The 14,536-nt window shown below is 40.9% G+C and overlaps 1 protein-coding gene across 1 annotated transcript in view; it reads left to right on the plus strand.

The window, feature by feature from the left end:
- The window catches only part of CDYL2 (chromodomain Y like 2), an 81,365-nt gene extending 67,767 nt beyond the window's left edge, over window positions 1-13,598 (plus strand). The window contains exons 4-7 of the mRNA XM_084644265.1: window positions 4,422-4,594; window positions 9,032-9,242; window positions 9,905-10,048; window positions 12,950-13,598. Of these exons, the coding sequence (XP_084500391.1) occupies window positions 4,422-4,594; window positions 9,032-9,242; window positions 9,905-10,048; window positions 12,950-13,108 (687 nt within the window). The 3' untranslated portion in view covers window positions 13,109-13,598. The remainder of the gene's footprint in view (window positions 1-4,421; window positions 4,595-9,031; window positions 9,243-9,904; window positions 10,049-12,949) is intronic.
- The last annotated feature ends 938 nt before the right edge of the window (window positions 13,599-14,536 follow it).

The raw sequence follows: 14,536 nt of genomic DNA on the forward strand, positions 1-14,536 counted from the left end.
TCCATTAAGTTCTTGGAATGTGTAGGGGACAACTTTTTGTCCCAGAAAGTGGAGGAAGTAACCTGGGGTAACAACCATCTTAGACTTGATTCTGACCAACATGGTGGAATTGGAAGTGAATCTGAAGGTGGAAGACATTTTGGGTGAAAGTGAGCATGAAATGATGATTTAATGGTTTTAAGGGAAGGAAGGAGTGAGAGCAACAGAATAAGGATAATGGACTTCAACAAACTCGTAGAACTAGTAGGTAAGGTCCCATGGGAAGAAAAATCTAAGGAAAAAAGGAGTTCAGGAGAACTGTCAGTTTCTCAAGGAAACAATATTAAAAGCACAATTGCAAACTATCCTGAGGTGAAGGAAAGATAGGAAACATAGTAAGAGGCCAATATGGCTCTATCAGGAGCTTTTTAATGACCTGAAAAATCAAAAAGAAATCCTACAAAAAGTAGAATGAGAACAAATTGCTTAGAAGGGGTATAAAAGAATAGCACAATCATATAGAAATAAAATAAGAAAGACTAAGGCACAAAATAAGATACACCTAGCAAGGGACATAAAAGGCAATAAGAGGTTCTTTAAACACATTAGGAGCCAGAGAAAGACTAAGGAAAGTGTAGGTCCTCTGCTTAGCAGAGAAAAAGAGCTAATAACTGATGACATCAACAAGGCGGAGGTGTTTATTGCCTATTTTGCTTCAGTCTTCACCAAGAAAGGTTAACTGGTGACCAGATACTCAACACAATTAATATTAACAACAAGGGGGAAACAATGCAAGCCAAAATAGGGAAAGATCAGGTTAAAGAATATTTAAGTAAGTTAGATGTTTTCAGTTTGGCAGGACCAGATGAAATTCATTATAGGGTACTTAAGGAACTAGCTGAAGCAATCTCAGAACCATTAACAATTATCTTTGAGAACTTCTGGAGGACCGGTGAGGTCCCCAAAGACTGGAGAAGGGCAAATATATCTTTGAAAGGGAGAATAAAGAGTTCCCAGGGAATTATATACCAGTCAGTCAGCCTAATTTCAATACCTGGAAAGAGAGTGGAACAAATTATTAAACAATCAATTGGCAAGCACGTGGAGGATAATAGAGTTATAAAGGAATAGCCAGCATGGATTTATCAAGAACAAATCATGCCAAACCAACCTAATTTCCTTTGACAGAGTTACTGGCCTAGTGGATAAGGGAAAGCAGCAGATGTGTTATACCCTGACTTTAGTAAGACTTTTCACAGTCCCACATGACATTCACATAATGAAACTACGGAAATGTGGTCTAAATGAAATTACTACAAGGCAGCTGCACAAATGTTAAAAGACCTTACTCAAAAAGTAGTTTTCAATGATTCACTGTCAAACTATCAGGGAAATTTGTGGGGTCACCAGGGGTCAGTCCCTAATACTATTCAATATTTTCATTAACCACTTGAATAATGGAGTGGAGAGTATGCTTATAAAACCTGCAGATGACACCATGCTGGGAGGGGTTGCAAGTAGTTTGGAGAACAGGATTAGAATTCAAAATGACTTTGACAAACTGGAGAATTGGTCTGAATACAACAAGATGTGAAATTCAGTAAATCCAAGAGCAAAGTATTTCACTTAGGAAGGAAAGATCTGCACAACTACAAAATGGGGAATAAATTGGCTAGGCACTAGTACTGCTGGAAAGGATCTGAGGGTTATAGTGGATAACAAGTTGAATGAGTCAACAATGTGATGCAGCTGCAAAGAGGGCTAATATTCTGCAGTGTATAAGCAGGAGAGTCGTATGTAAGACACAGGAGGTAACTGTCCTACTCTGCTCGGCACTGGTGAGGCCTCAGCTTGGGTACTGTGTCCAATTCTGGGCACTACACTTTAGGAGAGATGTGAACAAACTGGAGAGAGTCCAGAGGAGAGCAACAAAAATGATTAAAGGTGTAGAAAAGCTGACCTATGAGGAAAGGTTAAAAAAAAACTGAGCATGTTTAGACTTGAGAAAAGGAGACTGAGGGAGGACCTGATAAGAGTCTTCAGATGTTAAGGGCTGCTATGAAGGTGACTGTGATCAATTGTTCACTGAAGGTCAGACAAGAAGTAATGGGCTTAATCTGTAGCAAGTGCGATTTAGCTCAGATATGAGAGGAAAATTTCAAACTATAAGGGTAGTTAAGCTTCCAAAGAAGGCTGTGGATTCCCCATCTCTGGAGGTTTTTAAAACAGGTTGGACAAACACCTATCAGGGCCAGTCTAGGTTTAACTGGTCCTGCCACAGCACAGGGGCTGGACTTGACTTCTCAAAGTCCCTTCAAGCCCTTCACTTCTATGATTCTATCCATTTAAACCCAAATCTAGAAATGTTTATGTGGGAAAATGAAGAGAACCAGATATACGTATGGGCTAAGAGTGAAACAAGTATTTGAAGGATGACAGAGGAAGAGAGAAATTGTAGATGTGCATATAAACATATGGGGATGGGAACATTACAGTGGAATATCAGGAGGAACTACCTGACAGGAGAGTCATACCCTATGATCACATTTGAAGCAAAATTCCCCATTACGATCCACAGGAAGTTTTGCTTCTAATTTGGCCACACAATATTGCCCAAAGATGTTGACTACATTATAGAATCTGCCAAGGAAACAGTGGAAGTCCCAGTGTTGGGGACATGTAAAACATTAGAAAATAGACTGACGAGAACAATCCTATAATAGCAGGGAGTTGGACCAGTGAATCCAACAGATCTCTACCTTACACAGTTCTATATCTTCTGAAATAAATGTTTAGCTTTGATCAGGTCTAAAATCATATGCAAAACTTTGAGTAGATTGTAGCTGTGAAGGGAGAACAACAAAATTTGCAAATGCCATTCTACCCAGCTGCATTTTTGCATGAGTGTGGGTTAACAGACTCAAGAGGACTAAGGCTCTGCCTTTGTGATTTGGGTGTAAACTGCCCTCACAAAATTAGTGCTGCCATTTTTGTACATGAATTCTAGCTACAGAGCTGAGAACTTCTGCCTCTAACTACCTGGTTTTCACCCACAGTCATGATTGTAAGCATTCGAATGTGCACCTACAAAAGGGAACTTTTACCTTCTGAAAACTTACCCTGCCATTTCTCATGTCCAAGTTTAATACATACTAGAATTCAGATCTTTGTGTTTGCCCATGCAGATCAGGTAGATAGACACCACGCTACATGATTTTCACAAGCAAATGCAAGTTTGTTCCCATAAGTCATAGAATGTGTGTGTGCAAAGCCTGCCCAGAAAAAGTGGCATGCATAAAATTGCACCTGTACATTTAGTGACATTTGTTCAAATAGATCTAGAGTCTGCACAGCGCTTCAGAGATGTAAAGCACTTTGCAAGCTTAAATAGTGAAAAGAAGTAGTTGCCACCTGAATGTCTTATTTCTCTACATCTGTAACTCATCAGGGCAAATTTTGCAGTCTCTGAAAATTTACCTGTACATCCAAATCTTTCAGCATAAATTAGAGCAGAATTTGGCCCATCATGGTTAGGGTCCTGAATTGGTAAGGCATTTAAATATGTACAAAAGTTTAAGGATATACGTAGTCTCACTAAATGAAATCATAGGCTCACTGGAGTCGATAAGATAACTGCCATTGATTTAAATCGGCAGGATTTCACACGTAGAAGTCAATAAGAGTAGTCAGTCAACAGGGCTACTCACATGCTTAAAGTTATATATGTGCTTACACACCTTGCTCAATCAGGGCCGTAATGAAAACTACCTGCAGAAATTTATGAAATATTGTTCCCCTTTTTAAAATGATTAGGAAAGATGTTGTTCTTGCAATAATAATAGCCTTTTATTTCAACACCAGTGTGTCAAGGTCTTAAAGATTTTGACTAGTGTTTATGAATAATTTGATCTAATAGTAAATCAAGCGGTAAATTAGTCATCTTTCTAGTGGCTTTTATTACTATAGCATTTGTAGACTTTAAAAATGTCACTGACCATAGTACTATAAACAATAAATTAGCCATAAATCTACGCATTTAAAGTTGTATTGTTCCACCTGACTGCCCTAACTGAACTGGTGAAAGAACTGAAGGCCAGGGTTTATATATTTCACTCAAACACACAGAGCTTACCATGCTATTGTTGTGGTAACAACTTTGATGTTACAATGATGTACATCAGTTTATTTTTTTTAAAGTCATAGGAGCAGAACAAGAGCCATTTGAAATCTGTTAAATATCAATAGAATAACACATTCTAGGTAACCAGAATTTCCCACACAGGATAAGCAAAGAAATACCACCTTGTCAAAAATGGATTCAAAGTACTTAAGTTACAATGGCCAAAATATACATCTCTAACAACAAGTACAGTTTTATACAGCAAGAGAAATTATCTTGCAAAGGCATGCATGTCGAACTGTTTACTTTTCTTTATCCACAGATCATGAAGGAAGTTCGGAGAGCATTGTGCAATGCATCAGCTGATGACAGTAAACTCTTACTTCTCAGCGCAGTGGGAAGTGTATTCTGTAGTGGCCTAGATTACTCCTATTTAATTGGCAGGTTATCCAATGACAGAAGAAAAGAAAGCACTAGGATTGCAGAAGCTATAAGGTGACCCAAGCTCACATGTGATCTCTAAATTATGAAATGCAGTGTGTGATTCTAAAAAATATTTGTCAGATCCAAGAGTGTTGTATATTTAAGTGTTGATTGTATGCTAATTTCAGTCCTACAAATTCATTTAACAAGAAAAAGGAATGGGTTTGCTGTAGCTTTTTCTTATGAGACAGAACTCCTTTATTTCTAGTATGTGTTAAAATTTATTTAGTTCCACTACCTCAGTGTATTTCAAAATTCTTCCTCTAGTCTCAAATTTAAATTGAGATGTAACTTTGTTTTTTAAATTAGCTGTAGCTTCATGTTTTAACGTTGTTCCTCGAAGCCAGATATTTTACTTGTTTCAGTTTTCATCATTTTAATGAGTTTCAGTACAAATGGGGTTCTATGACTTAGTAGTGTTATATTAATATAGCAGGCTTCTAATGTATTTCAGAGCCTTATTAGAAAGGTTTCTGATATTTTTCTTACATTTAAATCATGTAATTTATTCGTAAATGTAGTTCTATGTTCAAAACTAAAACACTGTTTTGCTTAACATATCAGATTATTTTAATAGGGTTTATGAAGTACTGTCTATAAATCAGTCTACACTACAAACCGTCAAGTGTTCCCATTATCCACAAAGGTATAAATATATGACCAGATCTTCAGCTGGTGTGTAACAGTGTTACTCCATTAGAGTCAATAGAACTACATCTTTTTACACCAGCTGAGGACCTGGCTTAGACTTACTATTTCCTACAAATAGGTATTCCTCTTTTGAGAGCTTTCAAATTTTATGCAGTACATTCTGACATTATTATGAAGGAATCCAACTAGAGGGGATGGTTTGCAATAGATCTGGACTTCAGCTATATTAGGACAACTTGTTTAATTGTTTCATGATATAAATTAACAGAATTATCTAACAGAAGCCAAGCCATTTTAGTAATGACCTCAGTCTGTTGATTACCAGTGTCTTGGTTACTGCTGTGACTATTGTCAGTTTCAGGGCAGTTGCAGTCTTGGGCAGAGACCCACATCTCACTCCATTCTGACTGGGGATTCTTTAAGGCTACACAGTTCCCTGCCTACACTGTAATCTCCCCAGCAAGCTAGACTGCCCAAAAGGCCAGTGTTGGTGCTTTTCTTTCTCCCCGGGGGCTGCAACCTGTGTATTTCCCTCAGTTATAAGTTATCACACAGTTCATTCTAAGTAAGCACATGTATTCTTATGATAAAAGCATTACAGGGAAAACACATTAAAAACAATAAAAGAACCTACATGTATGCTAAAAAGCTGACCAGAGCTCACCCCAACCCAACCTTGAGCTCTGGTCAGTCCTTCAAAACCCACAACTGGGTTTTCCCTATGGTAATAAGTTCATAACTGTCTCAGATTCAGAAGCAGAATCCCAACTGCAGTACAGCTATTTCTTTATACAGCTTGGACATGTGATCTGCAGTCTCCAGGAACAGATAATCAGCCGACAATTACCCATTTCTCAGGGCACAGCTTCAAAAGGCGGAGTTTTTGCATAACTGGAAGTGGGGAATTAACTCTCCCTAAGTAGATTTCCTGGGGAATACCTCACATTTAATGTCCCAAAGTCCATTCTTGCCTGGCACATTTCAATGTAGACCTTTGAACTCCTGGGCCTCACATCACATCTGCCTCCTGGACGTTACATACAATCCCAGCTCACCAGAATATATAAGATTTGCATTGAATACAAAGGACCCCAAAGACACTTCAACTTAATTCAGTAAGGTCTCCCAAGAATACACAGGAAATTGCCATATCGGTCACAACTATTACAGTACAATTTGGATACTTCTATTAGATATTTCTGAAACTCAAAGTAGAGATTAGATTTTATGAGCATGGAAATACAATATTCTTAAACTTTTAACTTAACTGTCAATGCTTTTCTGTTGCTCGATCATTCCCTGAAAAGGGAGAAGAGTTAATTGACTGACACAAAATAACACTGTAGTGAGAGAGAAAATGTTGCTTTGTCAGTGGTTAGGGTGCTCAAATGTATAGTAAGTTACCCATTCCCATTCTCTGTATCAGCTGAGAGTGGAATGTGTTTATATCAATATTATGAGAGGAAAAGAAGAATTCTCACAGTATATTCCTTCTGTCTGTGCTACAGCTTTCATATGTTGATCACAGCCTAAAACAACGGGATTGCACTTTATTTGTTTCACAGGCCTTTTGACGGACTACAAGCCCTGATCCTGCAATGAGAGCACTGTGTCCATGCCAAGCTCATTGCAAGATTCAAAAGTACACATGAAGACCATATTTTCACATCTCCTCTTAGTAAAAACAAAAGCCTTCCAAACATAACATTTTCCCCTCTCACTGTAATAAGTTCCACTGTGCAACAGTATTTACAACTTCCAGTGCAATTCTAAGAATGTCCCCTCACATTCTGCTCTCCTCTCCTGGGGTCCCCACTTTCTCCTTGTAAGACTGTCTTGTTTCTGCCAGGCTGCAGACTGTCTCCCCATGCAGAACATTTAGCTGCTTCTGATCTATGAAGGCAGCCACAGGGGCAAAGGGAGATTCCTCTGCCTTCTGCACTTAGCAGTCTGGGAGTCTTGATTTTCCTCTGCGTTAGGCTTTTCCAGTTTCTGATCTGTACCAAAAATCAATAGGCTTGTGCCCATTGGTGCCCAGAATACTCTGAAATTTTGGAATTGATCAAGGTTGTCACGTTACAGGCAGAGAAATACATTTGAATTAATCATTGGGCCTTGCTTTGCTCAGCCAAGTGTGAACTATAATTTCCCTTAATCCCCTCCTTTTCCAGTAAAACGTCTTTGCCTTCTGAACCCATCGATAGAGTACTCCTTACTCTACTTGCCTTGCCTGATAACCTGTTCCTAAGTTTTATTGTCCATTGTATGAGGTGGAGCTCCTGAACTCCATCTTCACTCCTTATTTTCTCAAGAACTCTTAATATTGATCGTGCTGTACCTCTGAAAAACATATCACTGTTACTGTCAGTCCCTTTCATACATTGTAAACGTTAATGTTGGGTCATCTCAAAGTCTCCTCTCTTTTTTTATTTTGTTGTTGTTTATACTAAACCCATTTCTCTTATATCCCAATCCAGCATAGTACCTAAGGCCATGCTTAACTTTAAGCCTGTATGTAGTCACATTGACTTCAGTGGGGCTAGTCACATGGTTAAAGTTAAGCCTACTCCTGTGCTTTGCTTAAATCAGGGCCTTAATCTTTCCGTGAGATCTGCTATCATCTCCAGCATCCAAATCCTGCTCTCAGATGCACAAGTATAGGTCTCCTTGAGCTCAACAGGAAATCTGAAAGCACATCCAAGGGCAAATGTCTTTAAAGGAATCATGTTCTTCCACAACATACACCATATGAGACTTGGCCAGTAACAGTATCACCTCTTGCTTTGCATTTTCCTTCTGCTAATATAATTCAGTATTTTGTTTGCCTTCTCTCTTGCTGTGAACTGGTTTGATGGAACCCATAATTTGTCCCCAATTACACCCATGCTTTTTTCTGATCAATGTACAGACTGTTCTGTTTTGCACTGATTCCATACCCTTGTTCCTAGAAGGCAGGTGACTTATTTCTAATCTCTTATTGCACTAAATTTACTTTGTTCTAGCCCTCTCACCTAAATGAGCGAACCCATTTTGCATTCAACTGCATTATTTCCTCTTCCCCCCCTTCACTTCAAATTTGCTGTAAGAGGTGGGACATGGAGATCTTTGTTATACTTTAATCTAAATCACTTCTAACAAAGATCCATCAAGTGATCTCTGGATACCACTCTTACTGTCTCATTTCAATGTAGTTTTTTCCAGTTTGTGGTTCCCCTTTGTGTCTCTCTCTTTCAGCTTGTGTGTATTCTTTAGATTACCCTGTTTTTATCTCTATTCCATGGCTCAGTATGATACCTTACCATTAATCTTTGATGCAGAGCCTTGGGTTCTTTAACATAAGTATACAACACTGCACCCACTGAGTTTTCCTCCTCTTTCATTCTGCAATATATTTAAAGGACTCCATCAAGTTAGCTAAGCAAGACCACCTGAATCCATGCTGACCTTCCTTGAATAGAGTGAGAGCCACTAAATATACAATCCATCCCTTATTGGTCCAGAAATAATACTAGCCCTAACCATACCGCAAAAAGTTACCATGTTCCAGGCATTCCAGTTACTCCACACAAATCAAATCCAATTTAAGAGAAATCATTTGATATTCCATGGTATTCTTATAAATTAATTACAGACAAATCAGCTGAACTGTTCATCTGGGGAAAAGCCCAGCTGGAAAATAGAAGGCATAAAAACTGAGCAAGGCATTTGACATTCAAATCTGTTTTTTGATAAGTAGTTTAAACTCAAGAACTAATTTAAGTGTTTCCCTATTCAAGAACTTCCTTTTTTTTATTTTAGGGATTTTGTAAAAGCTTTTATTCAATTTAAGAAGCCAATTGTAGTTGCTATCAATGGCCCAGCTCTTGGGTTGGGAGCTTCTATCTTACCACTGTGTGATATCGTTTGGGCAAGCGAGAAGGCTTGGTTTCAGACCCCATATGCGACGATCCGACTCACTCCAGCTGGCTGCTCATCGTATACATTCCCACAAATACTTGGTGTTGCTCTGGTAAGGCACTTTTCTCCTAGAATTGCTCAGCAGGCTTGGTTAATTCCATACTGTTTTGCACTGTTTTTATGACTGTCACAGAACTTGACACATTTTACAGTCTCTGGTGAAGAGAGGCTCAAGGGACATGAGAAGAGGGGCCATTTTCAAGGATGTGTCAGGAAAGGGACAAAGTGCTTTGGCAAAGCTAATCTGGGAGGTTTCAAAGTATCTTTCTGCTCCATGCTAGACTCGTGCAATGGCTAGTAGTTAATAAGGTACACTGGGGCTTGACACTGTGCTGTCAGCTTCACAAGTGTAAATCTGGAGTAATTCCATTAGTCACTTAGTTTACCCCAGTGTAAAAAAAAGATCAGAATTTGACCCCCATAATAGCTTATACTTGCTGTCATGGATCAGTGCCATAGAATTGCCTATGTAATGACAGTTACTCTTGTAAAATCACTGACATCAGTATGCTGATATGAACAGCTAATGTATTTTTTTTAATTTGCCCATACCATGCTTAGATGTCAGTGCCAAAAGCACTTTATAAGTACTTCTCTCTAAGGAGAAGGATGAAAATATTTGCAGGTCTTATTTGACCATAGCATCAGGCATATGTAGTGTAGGAATGAAGGAAATCACCACCCAAGATCTTGAGTGAGCCTTTTCTTTTGCAGGCAAATGAAATGTTGTTCTGCGGGAGAAAGCTAACAGCACAGGAAGCCTGCAGCAGAGGACTTGTGTCACAAGTATTTTGGCCAACAACATTCAGTCAAGAAGTGATGCTGCGAGTAAAGGAAATGGCATCTTGCAGTGCAGTGGTAGGAAATCTATCGGCTTTTGTTTCTATCAGCTAGATTACAACTTGTATTAAGGAATTAAATAGAAACCTGTTCAGGTATAGGCAAAAGGAATATATCGCTATAACTTCACCCTCACAGGGAAGGTGTGCTACAAAGGCTGATCATGTACTGGAGGGAACTCAATTCTCAACTCCTGTAGTAAAACCTCTGTAGAGGGGAGCGAATGGAAGGAAGTCTGTGCAAGGATTGCTCATGGATTTCTTCCCCAATTGTTTCATTGGGAGGCAGGTTTTTTCACTTCCCCCTTCCCAATATGGAATGGATTGTAGGGCTCATTGATGAACCTGGGGGATCCACACACAGAGCCAGGGAGTCAGCAGGAGACCTGTACCTCCATGCTGACTCTCTGTCCCTCCCTGAAGCTTCTCCTCTGCTCCCTGCAGCATGCCTCCAATGGAGTTGCATTGCCACAGCCTTTAAAAGAGACCCCTCCCACAATGAAGGGGAGCCAGTTGCGGGGGAGGGGAAATGTGTCCCTCCAGCTCCTGCTTTCATCCATCACCAGGCTACTAACTCCCTACCTCCCCCCCACCCCCCCAAATGCAGTTTCTGACCCCACAGAGCATTTTCTTGAAGTCTATGCAAGGATCTTGGGAGCAAAATCTGGTCCAAGGGGTCATTACTTCCCTGTTTTCTGATTGCAGCTTAGTGGCTGTTAAAACCTCTGCATAGCCCTCACTTTCCAAAGCCCTTTTCCTTGAGGCATGTATATTCCTGCATCAGCCCCATCTAAGCTTTTAAAAGAAATGTAACGTAAACAGAAACAATGAAAACCACAGCCTCCCTGGAATAGCACTAATAAAATGAAAGCAACTGGTAGCCATTTGTACTTAATTCCTTAGTTATACTGCATGTCACTGGCAATCTTAGCATTCCTTGACTTCACTTAAAAGACCTGTCGTTCAAGAGACAGAGGCAGACGATTTTTAATTAAATCAAGTGTAGATTACATCTCAGAAAACACACTCAGAACTAAATCCACCATGAATTGGTCTTTGGAAACGCAGCATAAGCTTATCAGATCAGGCTGATACGTCTTATATTATATGAGCTGGGAAGCTGGGGCAGCGAGTTGTATAGGCCCGTGGTGCCCAGGCTCTAGCAATATTCAGGGCCCTGGGGCCCAGCTCCACCAATGTTTGGGAACGGGTCTCTGCCCTGGCCCCACCTGCCACCCCACGCACCTCCCCCAAGTGTCTCCCGACTCCCACGCACCTCTCCCGGCCCCCCCGGAGTATCCCTGCCTCTCCCCTGCAGCTCCACGCTGCCTCCACTCTTCTGGCTCCGGGCATCAACTGCTGCCGCAGGGTCCTAGTGCCCCCACCCACTAGTGGCAGGGCAGGCTGCCCTTACCCTGTCCTTCCGCCTTGGACCCCTCCCTTTTCCAGCAGGACCCTCCACCAGCACAGGGGGCACCCTGCCCGCAGTCACCACTCCTGCCCCACATTGGGCAAGGGGCAGCCCCATCCTTCACCCCCAGTGAGGCTGCAGTGAGGGGCAGCAGCCAGGGCCGTCCCTAGCTGTTTTGTTGCCCTACGCAGCCCCAGGCTTCCACAGAGGGGAGCAGGGGGGGCTGGCCACAGAGCTCCACAGGGGGGCTGTGTGGGAACCCCCTCCCCCAGCTCTCTGCGGGGCGGGCTGGCCCCAGGCCTCTGTGGGGGACAGGGCCTGGCCACTTCCTGTGGGAAGTAGAGTAACCCGGCCCCAGCCTGCTCCTCTCCCCTGGCTCCCAGCCACACCACCGCCGAGTGCTGGGGGGGGGGGTTCCCCCCTCCCCCCAAGCCTGGGAGCCAGGAGAGCGGAGCAGGCTGGGGCTGGGTCACTCAACTTCCCACAGGAAGTGGCCAGCTCCTGTCCCCCACGCAGGCCTGGGGCCAGCCCACCCCACCTCCCGACCGCCATGGAGGCCTGGGGCCCCACACAACACCCCCTCCCCCTCCCGCCCGGGGGTGGGGTTTCTGGGCACCAACAAAATTTCTACGAACCTGCCACCTCTGGTAAGCACTCTGAATCTCATCCTGCATTCTCCATTCCCCCCACACACACGGATCAAGTGTACAATAGCATCTTCTACTGAGGTCTGTTAGATTGAAGGAAGGTGTTAAGATATGACCAAACATGAGGCTACCTATCAAAAGGGTTAAAAATTATAAAGGAGTTAGGAGTCTAGATTGAGCTCAAAAGTAGAACAAATATAATGGCCTCCTTCGAGTTCATTGTGGACAACTGTGCATAAAAATACAAAACAAAAATCAACACCACCAAAAAAAAAAAAAAACCCAACAACCCTGCTGCTTATAATTGACCCGTTTACAGTCTATTGAGAAGAAACACAGTTCTGGAATAGCAATGAGTTTCAGTGCAAATCTGACAGGATATCTTAGCCTAAGACTCAGTTGTTTGGTAGAGCTTGCTCCCTTTTGTCTCCCTTTTCTACAAACACTAATACCTTGTATTAACCCCCTGCCCTTGGAACACATTGAAGCATGGAACATATCCCAATTTTGTTTAACTAATAGAGTTCCTTTTGGGTTTTGTATGTAAAAATAAGTAAAAGAGACAACCTAATTTGGCTTAAAACACTTTCTAAATTAAGGTGGCCTAAGTGAGGCCCCTTAAATCACTCTTTACTTTTGAAAATCTTCGTGCTAGTGCATAAATACAAATGTCTGTGCTGAGTATCAGCAGCTTCCACTGACTTCAGGTGGAGTGGTGGCTGTTTAATACCTCTGAAAAATCAGGTCCAACTTCTCTACACCACGGAGATAATTATTTAAGTGGTAAAACACTGTTAATACTGCTGTCCATAATAAGTTGAACAGATCAAAAAATAAATCTTTGCTAATATTTTCACTTTAGGTATTAGAAGAGTCTAAATGCCTGGTGCGGAGCTTCCTGAAATCTGGACTTGAAGATGTGAATGAAAAAGAGTGTCAGATGTTAAAACAGCTGTGGAGTTCTTCCAAAGGACTGGATTCATTATTCAGCTACTTGCAAGACAAAATTTATGAAGTCTGAAGTCACAGTTTCACTTCAAGAAAAAACATTCCAAGTGTAAACAGAGTTCAAACATTACTTGTGTTTGAAAAGCAGAGGGAACGCATCCTTGAGATGAATTTGTGACAGTGTATCTTAATACAGATGGTTGTGTCAATTTCCTTGTGAGCTAAATGGAGAAGTTACACAGCTATTTTGTGTAATCAAGATGGAGGCAGGCTTGGTCAGTGCACATAAATTCTACTGAGTGCATCATTCACATGCTCATCCAGTTAGAAGTGTACATTCCACGTGCTGAAAAGCACTACTATGGCCCAGTAAGGCACACCATCTGTAATGATTTATTTTGTCTGTCCTTTTTTTAAACTTATTCTTGCTTTGCAACAAATGTCTGTGCTGACACTGAGGGCTCAATCTGAAAATCAGGTCACAGTAACACTCTGCAGACCAAGATTACTATACTTCAGAAATATTTTAATTATTTTTTTAAGTTCTAACAATGTAATGGAAAAACCTGATAATTTATATGTATAATATGTAAAGTTAGGTTTGTTTGGTTATTTTTTTTTGGGGGGGGGGGAGGGGGAACTACTGGGATTTTTTTCTTTCATTGAATTTATTTAACTTATTTATTTTGTGTTTGTATGCAACTGTTTGTTGATCATACAGATATTATTTTCATACTTCCCTTGACTGGATTAATGGTTTCACATGAGAATGCAAGTGCCCCAGTGCATTTTTAACAGTGAGGTGTGTATACAATAAAGAACATACAGAAATCACCAAATGTGTGGGCACTAATAGTGACAGCCATGTACGTACATGTTCCTTTATGTGTGAAATTGTACAAAGATGTATTGAAGTCAAGTTCTAGTTTGTTAAACTTATTAAGGAAAATCAGTGGAAGCTGCAATTTTGAGTCCCACACAAGTCTCTCTTCACTTCCTGCCTTCTTGAAGAGCATTGAAGGGCTTGCCAACAAAATGCTTTAAGTTTACTATTTTCCTATTAGCTGGACATTAATAACAGGGTGTGTGGTGCCCTTATGTGGCATTATATTGTTCTTCAGGTTTAAACATCTCCTTTTGGTCTGAAGTCTAGAAACAAACCCTTGTGAGCCTTAGTCTAACTGCCTGATTGCTCAATTGTGGGATAATTAATACTCTGGAGGCGTCTGGGTCTGAGATAGGAGTTTTATAAAACGGTGCTAGGTTTTGAACTGGGTGGAGACAGAGTTTTTGTTTTGCTTTTCCAATACTCCATGGCTGGCCACCCCATGATCTAGTTATGAACAATTAATTAATTAAAAGTCTATGGCTATCCATAAAAACAGTCCATAAGTGACCAAAAATAATAAATCTAATTTGCTGTTTTAAAATGTGACCCTAATATTTTTCAGTGATACTGACTTTTGAACCCTAGATTCAAAAGTCTAGCAGGCAGTTAGGG

Source organism: Lepidochelys olivacea (assembly GCF_965140295.1).
Source record: "Lepidochelys olivacea isolate rLepOli2 genome assembly, chromosome: 12".
Lineage (NCBI taxonomy): Eukaryota > Metazoa > Chordata > Testudines > Cheloniidae > Lepidochelys > Lepidochelys olivacea.